At 37.0% G+C, this 13,587-nt stretch overlaps 1 protein-coding gene across 15 annotated transcripts in view; it reads right to left on the reverse strand.

The window, feature by feature from the left end:
* The window catches only part of PTPN13 (protein tyrosine phosphatase non-receptor type 13), a 233,184-nt gene that overhangs the window by 134,504 nt on the left and 85,093 nt on the right, over window positions 1-13,587 (reverse strand). For 13 of the 15 annotated variants that reach the window (XR_009540261.1, XM_060147860.1, XM_060147867.1 and 10 more), the window contains 2 exons: window positions 3,161-3,226; window positions 865-1,050 (listed from right to left, as the gene is read on the reverse strand). Coding sequence is in view for 14 of the 15 variants with exons in the window: in XM_060147860.1 (XP_060003843.1) it covers window positions 865-1,050; window positions 3,161-3,226 (252 nt within the window). In the remaining variant the exon portion in view is untranslated. The remainder of the gene's footprint in view (window positions 1-864; window positions 1,051-3,160; window positions 3,227-13,587) is intronic. The other 2 variants (XM_060147865.1, XM_060147863.1) reach the window with 1 other exon arrangement.

Below are 13,587 nucleotides of genomic sequence, written 5' to 3' on the forward strand. Positions count from 1 at the left end.
ATATACCCCTGCCAGCCATACGACATCCTGGTTAAGATGGCAGAACTAAACCCTTAGGGATGAGGAATTAAGAGGAAGCCAGCAAGAACCCTGTGTGACAGCGGTAAATCTAATCCAAAGCCTACATAAAGGAGGGGGACTCAGGCACCATAACCTAAAGGGTCAGAGCAGATAAAGTTTAGACCTACATCAAATATCAAAAACCAAGGGGGGGGTCCCAAACTGGAGCAAATGGGATAGAATATAGCTTAAGAAATGCAGCAATGGGACTATTAGATACAGAGATTGTTAGTCCTGGGATTCTTCATATCTAAGACAAGAGAGAAAATAAAGGAGTCCCAGTTTTGGGACAATCTAGTAGGGATACAAGCATGCATCCCTCTTACATACCAGGTGCCAATGTCCAAAGAAGGTAGGGAGGGTTTGAGAATACCTAAGGGGTCCAGACTAATAAGTGAGCAAGAAAGAGGTATAAAGCAACAGAAAGTGCACTTAAATAATTCTAAAACCCATTTTGCATGTCCATATGACTTGCACAGTAGGTAGAATCACTTACTGAAAGCTCCATAAGAAAAGAGTCAAGAAGACTTCTCAGCTCTAACATGCTGTGATTCTATAATACCTGATAGAATAAAGTTCTAAAAAAAGACTAACTCCCATAAAATCTAGGAGACTAAATTATTGCAATGGGTTTCTAGATTTTTAAGTACTGTTTCAAATAAACAATTAACATTAGAACCTGAAATTCAATCTCCTGTTCCTAGTCTTCACTGAGAAAATGCTATCCACATTTAAAGAAAATTTTGTGAAATGCTACTAAATTTTAAAGTATGACTAGAGGAACCAATTGGAACTGTGGCTTACCCCAGAAAGATTTCCCAGAACCAGTTTTACCAACTGCTTCACGTAGGAAAATGAGGGTGCACAATTGCTATTCCTAATGTGGGCACTGCAAGCGTCCAGGACAGTCCGAACAGAAACCCGAGCATAAACAACGTCCTCACACATTCCAAGCAGTATACTGTTGAGATGATCTCCAAGCTTGATAGGCTGCATACAAAGAAAGAAAAGGTAATGTTGGCAAGTGTGAGTAAATCTAACTAACATGAGAGAAACCATTCCAAGGGTCACAGGAACCACACCAAACACACCTGGAGGAAATAAATTTCTTACCTAGTAGCATGTATATTTGACTGCATTTTACATTTTTATAATCCAAAAATTTTATTAGCAGAAGTTGGTTAACAGACATCTCCTAAGGTAGGAGGTATTATAGAAAAACTCTGAGGTGTTTTGGTATGATTAAGAAATGGAATGTTTTGGTTATCCAAGTATTTTGGTAAGCAGTTTATATATATACACTACTTGGGGGGAATAAACAATTTCCTAACATTTCAAAAAAGGAATATATTTGATATATATTTAATGTAATTTGACACTCATGATAACTTAGAAGAGATTTCAAATACTGCAATGACTCAAGGTCATTTAAATATAAGTTGTCATTATGCTGGTGAAACAGAAGCCAAAATGTGAGTTTTTTTTTAATTAGTTGACATAATTTATAGAATATTATATCTAAATGTCCAATAATCATACCAAGAAATGCAAATTAAAACCACAGAAAGAAGTCACTATATATATACTCAGTAGAATGGTTAAAATAAAGGACTGATAATACGAAGTAGTGGTGAGGAGAAAAGCATTGCTTATGGGAGTTTGAACTGGTACATCCACTTTGGTTTAAACATATGCTTTACCTGTGACCCTTCCCTTCCACTTCTCATCCATTTGGGTATTATATTTCATCTTTTAGAGCTCAGCTTAGCAGCAATGTCCTTTAATAAACCTATTCTAACCCTCCAAGTCTAGTTAGAGGCTCCAACGCTTGGTTTTCCATAGCACCCTCCATTTTCCCTAACATAGCATTTGTCACATTGTGTTGTAACTGGTTATTTTGGTTGTCTGTACCTGTGATAGGACTCCACAGACATGGAACATTATATTCCTAGTGTCTGGTACAGTGTCTGACATAAGGTAGGTGCTTAATAAATACTTCTGAATTAATATTAAATATTTCCAAAACAGTTATGATATCTGACAGTGAAATAGAAGTAAATGTTTATACTTCCCATCCAATTTACACATTATAGATACACTGACTTTATTTTCAGTTACCAGAAAAGAGAAAGTGTTAAATTATAGGCTGTGATCACATTTTACATGTAAGTTAGGTTCTATAAAATGACCCTATTATTTCCAGTAATAATTTAAGTTTCTCATTTATATTTATAGAGTTGAAACTGAGGAAAGTAAATATACAGTATTTTTCATGATGTAAAATGAAACCAAACCAAGTTGAAGACTATCATTCATTTTTCATTGATCTTAAGATGTCTGAATTTTAGAATATAAGCCTAAAATACTTACTGCTTCTTAATTTGATTAAAAAAAAAAAACCAAAAACACAGTTACTTTTGTTTGGAGTTCTAAATGCCTAAAATGACACAATTCTGTATGCTACATCTTTGATGAAATACAGTTATTTTTAAATTTTTGATTATATTTATTACTATGTTTACTATTGTGTCTTCAAGAGATCAGTTATTTTAGAAAATAAAGACTAGAAGCAGCCCAATGATCATCAGAGCCTAAGGCCCCACAAAGTGTTACTTTAATATCTGTGTCTGCTGCTGCAGGAGTAGTGAAGTATGATTTTGAAGTGACAAGAGAAAAAGTAATGAAGTAAAACTCTGAGACATAGTTAGAGCTACTATTATTCCTACAGTTTTTGCATCAAAAAAGGTTATCACTTTCTGTTCAAGAATGAATCATCAAAGAAATTTACAAGCCCCCTTTATCAGTCATTAAATTAAAAGAAATAAAGTGGACTCCCATTTCTCTCGCTATAATTTTGAAGAGGCTACTATATTTCACAGAGTGAACTGTTGAAACAGGTAGTGACTGCTATAATTCTAAGAATAGTCTAAGAAAAATAATTTCTTTAGTACTTTATTATTTCATTCTGAGAGTGTGACATTATTAATGTGAACAACCAGTGTAGAAACACTGGTGTGCCTGACAACACACTGTAGAACACATAAATACAAAGAACTTCTTAAAAAGTGTAAAGTTGTACAAATGTGACAACTTGACTTACTTGGCTCTGAGGTACTTCATGATCAGCCCCCCAATACAATGTCATTCCAAGAGAATAAATATGGATCTAGGAACAGAATTTAAAAAAAAATCATTTTATGTAAAAACTTAATTTAGCAAGTACTATATATTCATGACTTTGCTCCAAAGAAAGTGCAACACATGATTTGAGAAAATCATCATTTCATATTTTGCATTAAAGTATGTGAGAGCTTAAAACAGAAAATAAGACTGGAAATGATCAGAACAGACTTTTTTTTTCCCCCGCAACTTTCTAGACTGTCTGCTATGAGTAATCATTTTTATTAGTTCTAACTTAAAGTTTCTTTATGAAAGCTCAAGCAAATATGAATAGTCTTACTTCCCCCTTCTTTTACAAAAGGTCAGAAATTTAAAAAATTACTCAACACCTTGCAGTTTTAATTTAACAAGACAGGCATTTCCATATCAATGTTTATAGATCTCATTCTTTTTACTGCTGCATAGAACTCCATTTTGTGGCTATAGCATTGTTTACTTAACTGATCTGTTATTAATGGGCAATTAGAATTTTCCTAAACTTTTGCTATTATAAATAATGTTTTAGCAAACAGCCTTGTGATGTCATTTTGTACATGCAAGTATTCCTCTTGAACTGACTCTCCTAGATTATGAATAAAAGAGTAAATCATCTATAGTTTTGATACATTTTGTCAGATTTTCCCCACAGATGTTTTATCATTTTGCATTTCTACCAGCAACATATGATTTTTTCACAAGCCTTATTCATAGAATGTGTTATGAAGATTTAGATTTTTACCAAACTGAAGAGAGAAAAAAAATCTCATTGCAGTTTTGATTAGCATTTTTCTTACTAAGAATGGATGGGGTAGCAGTAGATAGAGAAAAAAGTTGGGTCAGAAAAGATTCCTTTTTCATTGTCTGTTTGCTTCTTAAAGACTGAAAAAAGGACAACATATTTTTATGCTGGTAGGAATGATCCAACAGGGAAAACTGGAACTGCAGGAGAGAGAGGAGACTGTTGGGAGAACACTGCTGAGTAAGCGGGAGGAAGTGGAAGCTAATGCACAAAGGAGTTGGCTTGACACCTCTGTCACAGTTCTTCTGAAGCAGGGAAGCAAAGAATATGAAAATTTATGTAGGTAGTCCAGTTGTGGGATCTTGGGAGAAGTCTCCTGATCGCTTCTACTATTTTTCCCCTGTGAAACAGGGAGCAAGATTATCAGCCTGAAGTGAGGACAGTTAATCCTTATAAGTAATCATTTTCTAGTTCTCCTGTTAAGTGATTTCAGAGCTAGACTTTTAGCCCATCTCCACCAGTACTGAATAATCTTACCACGAGCATTTTTTTGCACCAATCTTACTCCAGGGCCATCTTATTTTCTTGTCTTTATTTTTTCTTTTCATTTTGCCCTTATTTTCACACCTGTATTTTTTAATTATACAAACTGTCTCAAATCCTCTTTAGATATAGGTGAGGTAAATACAAATAAACCGGGTATCCTTACAATCTCACAGCATTTTAATCTATTCCTAGTATTGCCTCCTAAATTATTCCTAAGTTACAGATTAGTTGTTCCTCTTTTCAAATATTTTCATGGCTCCCAATTATCAAAAATCCAAATTCTTTTTTTTTGTGGTACGCGGGCCTCTCACTGTTATGGCCTCTCCCGTTGCGGGGCACAGGCTCCGGACGCGCAGGCTCAGCGGCCATGGCTCACGGGCCCAGCCGCTCCACGGCATGTGGGATCTTCCCGGACCGGGGCACAAACCCGTGTCCCCTGCATCGGCAGGCGGACTCTCAACCACTGCGCCACCAGGGAAGCCCCCAAAATCCAAATTCTTTATGATGATATGCAAGGCTCACTCTGACCTGCCTCTAGCTCCATTTCCAGGTTTTTAAGTTTTCCTTCAATTATCACTCCTTGCTCTATTACACGTAACACTTCAGAACTACTATATAATTCTCTGTTGGCAAAATAAATCTTTCTCTTTCCCAGCGTTTCTTGAGCAGTTCTTCCTACCAAGAATTTATTTCTTTTTTCATCTGTCAATAAAATTTCCACCCATTATTGATATAGTCCAGAGATGATGTTATCTATTATGTATGCTATACAAATCTTCTCAAACAGGATAAAGCATTCTCTCTTATATGACAGTTATTATTTCATTTGTATCTCTAATGAAACAGTTAACTAATACTACCTGTAACATAGTTAAGATGTGTCCTTGTTTGTCTTCCTTGAGAAAGCCTTTTTAACACATCTTAATATCCCTCTTAGCAGTTAACACAGAACTTTTACATAATAGATATTCAATACATGCCTACTGAATTCAATTAAATGTGCATAAAGTTCAAGGCAGCATGATGTAGGCTATTTGTATCATATTTCTGTTTAGAATTCAAAGAACCTCACATGGGAACACGTTTTCAAAGAGTCTCATATATGAAAAACATTTTTCATAACTTTAGCAAAAATGACTAACTGCATACTCAAATATATTTCTCTTAATATATTAATTTTGATTTGTGATCCTTTGAGATACTGGTAGTATTTTAAGATTCTTTACTACATTTACTTGTCAGGAGGCTAATTGAGTTATTTTATTTTAATAATTTTTATACAAGACTATATAAAATTATTAACATCATTTTAAAAACTAGGTTATAAAAATATACATCTGTTGATCATTTATGTATATAGTATAATGATTAATTTTATGTGTCGACTGTACCATGGGATGCGTAGATATTTGGTCAAACATTATTCTGGGTGTTTCTGTGAGAGTGTTTTTGGATGCAGACTGCTCTCCCCAATATAGGTGGTCCTTATCCAATTATTTGAAGGCCTGAATAGAACAAAATAGTTTACCCACCCCCAGGTAAGAAAGAACTTTCTGTCTGACTCCCTTCAAACTAGGACATCAACTTTTTCTTGCCTTTGGATTTGATCCAAAATACCAGCTCTTCCTGGGTCCTGAGCCTGTTGGCCTTCATTGTGGAACTACACCCTCAGTTCACCTGGTTCTCAGACCAGAACTACACCATTGGCTCTCCTGGGTCTCCAGCTTGCTGGCTCACCTTGGAGATCTTGGGACTTGTCTGCCTCCATAATTACATGAGCTAATAAGACTCTCTTTATATACATACACACACAAACACACATATCCTATTGATCCGGTTTCTCTGGAGACCTCTGCTTGATACATATAGATATGAAATATCTATATATAGAAAAAACATGCAGAAATGATAGTTGCTATTTTATTAGGATAGTGCTTTATGGGTTCAAAATTTTTAATATTTTAAAAATCATTTAAAATTTTGTTAAATAAATAACTCCAGGTACATCAGATCTTTGTTAATGTATAATAATATCTGGTATCTAATATTAGAGAAATATTATTAATATTTGAGAAAAAGTTTGTACAGTATACAAAGAAAAATGCTTTACTTTTACATTTATTCCAAAATAATCTGTAAAGTAAATATGGATAATACTTCCATATACATTATTCATAAGCTAAGAGTTTTTACTGTTGATGCAACCTGAAAAGATACAGGCAGAAAGAAGATCAGTGATACTACGGTGTAACTAAATTAACACAGTAACGCTGCAATACCACTGAGAGCCCTTAGTTCACCTGGTTGATAAATAGCAATGAATGGGTTATAGTTTAGTTACAGTCATTATATGGAAAGGAGAAGGTCATACAAGGAGTGATTATTCAAAAACAGGCAAGTATTTGGCCTTCATATGTTTCTTTGGTTTTTACATAAGCAGAAAAAAAGGAGAATACGATGGCCCATATTAAAAGAAGTCAGGCATTAGAAGTTTTTTTTTTAAAAAAGGTTTTGATCTGCCTCTCAGTTCTACTGCATATTTATTTAGCTTCCAAGGGAATTTTTTGCTTTGTGATCTTTGCCAAGGCCCTATTTGTATCAAAGATCTCAGTACCTATCTGTTCCTGATGGATAGTACAGAGAAAATCTATTCCTTTCCCTTAGTGTAATAGCAAACCAGGATGGTTTCTTGTAGAAGTGGCTGCTTTTGATAATGATGATTCATACACAGGGTTAAACGATAAAGGAACTGGTTCTAGAAGATACCATTTATAGAAGAGCTAATTAACTATCCATTTAGTCGTTCAACATTTTTTCTGAAAGTCACTATGCTCAGGATTGTGGTAAAATATAAATATCTCATTCTGGATCAATAATACTACCATATACTAATACATAAGAATATCAACAGCAAGCATGTACATAATGTTTACTGTGTGTCAACCTTACAGTTTATACTTCAGCTTATTCAATAACTACAGAGAGAGAAAGTAACTTTTGTCCAAGGTCACACAGGTAGTTAAGTGCTAGGGGCGGGATTCAAATTCTGGCTCCAGAGCCATATTCTTGACCTCTAAACCAGGGCTTATACTCCTCTGTACTACTGACATTTGGGATCTTTGCTGTGGACAGCAGTCTGTGGATATTTATCCTGTGTAGGATAACAGTAGGACCCCTGGCCTCTACTCACTAGATGCCAGTAGAACTACCTTCCTCCTCTTCCCCCTGCCCTCCCACCAGTTATGACAACTAAAAATGTCTCAAGACATTGCCAACTGTCCACTGGAAGATAAAGCAGCCTCTGATTCAAAACCACGGCTTTAATCTGTTGTACCTTTCCTAGAATCAGAACTCTAAGAAGAAAACTATATGAATATATATGTATGCATCTATTAAACAAAGTAGAAGTGGTACATCTGTGCTAAGGAAATTCAAAACGACAAGATTACTTCTGATTATAGAAGAAATTTAAAGCAGGGGGAGCTTAAGCTGAGGTTTGAATGTAGGTTATGTGTCCCCTCTTTGTGTTCTCTTAATATTTTGTACAGATCTACTATTACTGTACATATTTCCATTACTATTATTATTACTATCATTAATTTCTTTTTGTCTATCTGCCCAGTGTAATGGGCCTTTGAGGTTAAGGACTATTTCTTTCTTTTTTTAAAAATGTATTTATTTATTTTTGGCTGCATTGGGTCTTCAACGCTTCAACGTCTTCAACGCTGCATGCGGGCGCCGAGGAGGGGCTACTGTTCGTTGCGGTATGCAGGCTTCTCACTGCGGTGGCTTCTCTTGCTGCGGAACGTGGGCTCTAGAGCTCAGGCTCAGTAGTTGTGGCACACGGGCTTAGTTGCTCCACGGCATGTGGGATCTTCCCGGACCAGGGTTCGAACCTGTGTCCCCTGCATTGGCAGGCAGATTCTTAACCACTGCGCCACCAAGAAGTCCCAGGACTATTTCTTATTCATCTTTGTAACCCTATGGCCTAATATACTGTAGAATATATAAGTTCTCAATAGATGCTGATTGAAAGAATGCTTGGTACATAGGATGTGGACATGTAGAAATGCAGAAGAGCACTGTTATACAAAAGAGTGAAGCCAGCTTCCCTCTTTGTTTCCTGGTGCGCGAGGAGAGTGGATTAAGAGCGCTGCTTAAAGGAGCTCCAGACACGGGCGCGAGCTGCGGCTAGAGACGGGCATGAGACACTAAGGCTGCTGCTGCCGCCACCAAGAAGGCTGTGTGTGAGCACAGGTCACTCTCCACACCTCCCTTCCAGGGAGCCTGTGCAGCCCGCCACTGCCAGGGTCCCGGGATCCAGGGACAACTTCCTCGGGAGAAAGTACGGCGTGCCTCAGGCTGGTGCAACGTCACGCCGGCCTCTGCCGCCGCAGGCTCACCCCGCACTCCCTACACCTCCCTCCCCATGGTCTGAGTGAGCCAGAGCCCCTGAATCAGCGGCTCCTTTAACCCCGTCCTGTCTGAGAAAAGAAGAGACGCCCTCCGGCGGCGACCTACACGCAGGGGCGGGGCCAAATCCAAAGCTGAACGCTGGGAGCTGTGCGAACAAAGAAGAGAAAGGGAAATCTCTCCCAGCAGCCTCAGAAGCAGCGGATTAAATCTCCACAATCAACTTGATGTACCCTGCATCTGTGGAATACCTGAATAGAAAACGAATCATCCCAAATTGAGGAGATGGACTTTGAGAGCAAGATTTATTATATTTTCCCCTTTTCCTCTTTTTGTGAGTGTGTATGTGTATGCTTCTGTGTGCGATTTTGTCAGTATAGCTTTGCTTTCACCATTTGTCCTAGGGTTCTATCCATCCGTTGTTGTTTTTTTTAACTTAAAAAAATTTTTTTCTTAATAATTACTTTTTTATTTTAATAACTTTATTTTATTTTACCTTACTATATTTTATTTTCTTTTATCCTCTTCCTTTCATTCATTCTATTTTATCTCCCTTTTATTCTGAGCCGTGTGGATGAAATGCTCTTGGTGCTGCAGCCAGGAGTCAGTGCTGTGCCTCTGAGGTGGGAGAGCCAATTTCAGGACACTGGTCCACAAGAGACCTCCCAGCTCCACGTAATATCAAATGGCAAAAATCTCCCAGAGATCTCCAACTCAACACCAACACCAAGCTTCACTCAACGACCAGCAAGCTAAAGTGCTGGACACCCTATGTCAAACAACAAGCAAGACAGGAACACAACCCCACCCATTAGCAGAGAGACTGCCTAAAATCATAGTAAGTCCACAGATAACCCAAAACACACCACCAGACGTGGACCAGCCCACCAGAAAGACAAGATCCAGCCTCATCCACCACAACACAGGCACTAGTCCCCTCCACCAGGAAGCCCACACAACCCACTGAACCAACTTTAGCCACTGGGGACAGACACCAAAGACAACAGGAACTACGAACCTGCAGCCTGCAAAAAGGAGACCTCAAACACAGTAAGATAAGCAAAATGAGAAGACTGGAAAAACACACAGCACATGAAGGAGCAAGATAAAAATGCACCAGACCTAACAAATGAAGAGGAAATAGGCAGTCTACCTGAAAAAGAATTCAGAATAATGATAGTAAAGATGATCCAAAATCTTGGAAATAGAATAGACAAAATGCAAGAAACATTTAACAAGGACCTAGAAGAACTAAAGATGAAACAAGCAACGATGAACAACACAATAAATGAAATTAAAAATACTCTAGAAGGGATCAATAGCAGAATAACTGAAAGAGAAGAACGGATAAGTGACCCGGAAGATAAAATAGTGGAAATAACTACTGCAGAGCAGAATAAAGAAAAAAAATGAAAAGAACTGAGGACACTCTGAGACCTCTGGGACAACATTAAACGCACCAACATTCGAATTGTAGGGGTTCCAGAAGAAGAAGAGAAAAAGAAAGGGACAGAGAAAATATTTGAAGAGATTATAGTTGAAACCTCCCTAATATGGGAAAGGAAATAGTTAATCAAGTCCAGGAAGCACAGAGTCCCATATAGGATAAATCCAAGGAAAAACACGCCAAGACACATATTAATCAAACTGTCAAAAATTAAATACAAAGAAAATATATTAAAAACAGCAAGGAAAAAACAACAAATAACACACAAGGGAATCCCATAAGGTTAACAGCTGATCTCTCAGCAGAAACTCTGCAAGCCAGAAGGGAGTGACAGGACATATTCAAAGTGACGAAGGAGAAAAACCTACAACCAAGATTACTCTACCCAGCAAGGATCTCATTCAGATTTGACAGAGAAATTAAAACATTTACAGACAAGCAAAAGCTGAGAGAGTTCAGCATCACCAAACCAGCTTTACAACAAATGCTAAAGGACCTTCTCTAGGCAAGAAACACAAGAGAAGGAAAAGACCTACAATAACAAACCCAAAACAATTAAGAAAATGGGAATAGGAACATACATATCGATAATTACCTTAAATGTAAATGGATTAAATGCTCACACCAAAAGACACAGACTGCCTGAATGGATACAAAAACAAGACCCATATATATATACTGTCTATAAGAGACCCACTTCAGACCTAGGGACACATACAGACTGAATGTGAGGGGATGAAAAAAGATATTCCATGCAAATGGACCAAAAGAAAGCTGGAGTAGCAATTCTCATATCAGACAAAATAGACTTTAAAATAAGGACTATTAAAAGAGACAAAGAAGGACACTACATAATGATCAAGGGATCGATCCAAGAAGAAGATATAACAATTGTAAATATTTATGCACCCAACATAGGAGCACCTCAATACATAAGGCAAATACTGACAGTCATAAAAGGGGAAATCGACAGTAACACATTCACAGTAGGGGACTTTAACACCCCACTTTCACCAGTGAACAGATCATCCAAAATGAAAATAAATAAGGAAACACAAGCTTTAAATGATACATTAAACAAGATGGACTTAATTGATATTTATAGGACATTCCATCCAAAAACAACAGAATACACATTTTCCTCAAGTGCTCATGGAACATTCTCCAGGATAGATCATATCTTGGGTCACAAATCAAGCCTTGGTAAATTTAAGAAAATTGAAATTGTATCAAGTATCTTTTCCGACCACAACGCTATGAGACTAGATATCAATTACAGGAAAAGATCTGTAAAAAATACAAACACGTGGAGGCTAAACAATACACTACTTAATAACGAAATGATCACTGAAGCAATCAAAGAGGAAATCAAAAAATACCTAGAAACAAATGACAATGGAGACACGACGACCCAAAACCTATGGGATGTAGCAAAAGCAGTTCTAAGAGGGAAGTTTATAGCAACACAATCCTACCTTAAGAAACAGGAAACATCTCAAATAAACAACCTAACCTTGCACCTCAAGCAATTAGAGAAAGAAGAACAAAAAAACCCCAAAGTTAGCAGAAGGAAAGAAATCATAAAAATCAGATCAGAAATAAATGAAAAAGAAATGAAGGAAACGATAGCAAAGATCAACAAAACTAAAAGCTGGTTCTTTGAGAAGATAAACAAAATTGCTAAACCATTAGCCGGACTCATCAAGAAAGAAAGGGAGAAGACTCAAATCAATAGAATTAGAAGTGAAAAAGGAGAAGTAACAACTGACACTGCAGAAATACAAAAGATCATGAGAGATTACTACAAGCAACTCTATGCCAATAAAATGGACAACCTGGAAGAAATGGACAAATTCTTAGAAATGCACAACCTGCCAAGACTGAATCAGGAAGAAATAGAAAATATGAACAGACCAATCACAAGCACTGAAATTGAAACTGTGATTAAAAATCTTCCAACAAACAAAAGCCCAAGACCAGATGGCTTCACAGGCGAATTCCATCAAACATTTAGAGGAGCTAAAACCTATCCTTCTTAAACTCTTCCAAAATATAGCAGAGGGAGGAACACTCCCAAACTCATTCTACGAGGCCACCATCACCCTGATACCAAAACCAGACAAGGATGTCACAAAGAAACAAAACTACAGGCCAATATCACTGATGAACATAGATGCAAAACTCCTCAACAAAATACTAGCAAACAGAATCCAACAGCACATGAAAAGGATCATACACCATGATCAAGTGGGGTTTATTCCAGGAATGCAAGGATTCTTCAATATACGCAAATCAATCAATGTGATACACCATATTAACAAATTGAAGGAGAAAAACCATATGGTCATCTCAATAGATGCAGAGAAAGCTTTTGACAAAATTCAACATCCATTATGATAAAAACCCTGCAGAAAGTAGGCACAGAGGGAACTTTCCTCAACATAATAGAGGCCATATATGAGAAACCCACAGCAAACATCGTCCTCATTGGTGAAAAACTGAAAGCATTTCCACTAATATCAGGAACAAGACTAGGTTGCCCCTCTCACCACTCTTATTCAACATAGTTTTGGAAGTTTTAGCCACAGCAATCAGAGAAGAAAAGGAAATAAAAGGAATCCAAATCAGAAAAGAAGAAGTAAAACTGTCACTGTTTGCAGATGACATGATACTATACATAGAGAATCCTAAAGATGCTACGAGAAAACTACTAGAGCTAATGAATGAATTTGGTAAATAAAGTAGCAGGATACAAAATTAATGCACAGAAATCTCTGCTATTCCTATACACTAATGATGAAAAATCTGAAAGTGAAATCAAGAAAACACACACATTTACCATTGCAACAAAAACAATAAAATAGCTAGGAATAAACCTACCTAAGGAGACAAAAGACCTCTATGCAAAAAATTACAAGACACTGATGAAAGAAATTAAAGATGATACAAATAGATGCAGAGATATACCATGTTCTTGGATTGGAAGAATCAACATTGTGAAAATGACTCTACTACCCAAAGCAATCTACAGATTCAATGCAATCCCTATCAAACTACCACTGGCATTTTTCACAGAAGTAGAACAAAAAATTTCACAATTTGTATGGAAACACAAAAGACCCCGAATAGCCAAAGCAATCTTGAGAACGAAAAACGGAGCTGGAGGAATCAGGCTCCCTGACTTCAGACTATACTACAAAGTTACAGTAATCAAGACAGTATG

The sequence above is a fragment of the Lagenorhynchus albirostris genome, chromosome 4 (assembly GCF_949774975.1).
Source record: "Lagenorhynchus albirostris chromosome 4, mLagAlb1.1, whole genome shotgun sequence".
Lineage (NCBI taxonomy): Eukaryota > Metazoa > Chordata > Mammalia > Artiodactyla > Delphinidae > Lagenorhynchus > Lagenorhynchus albirostris.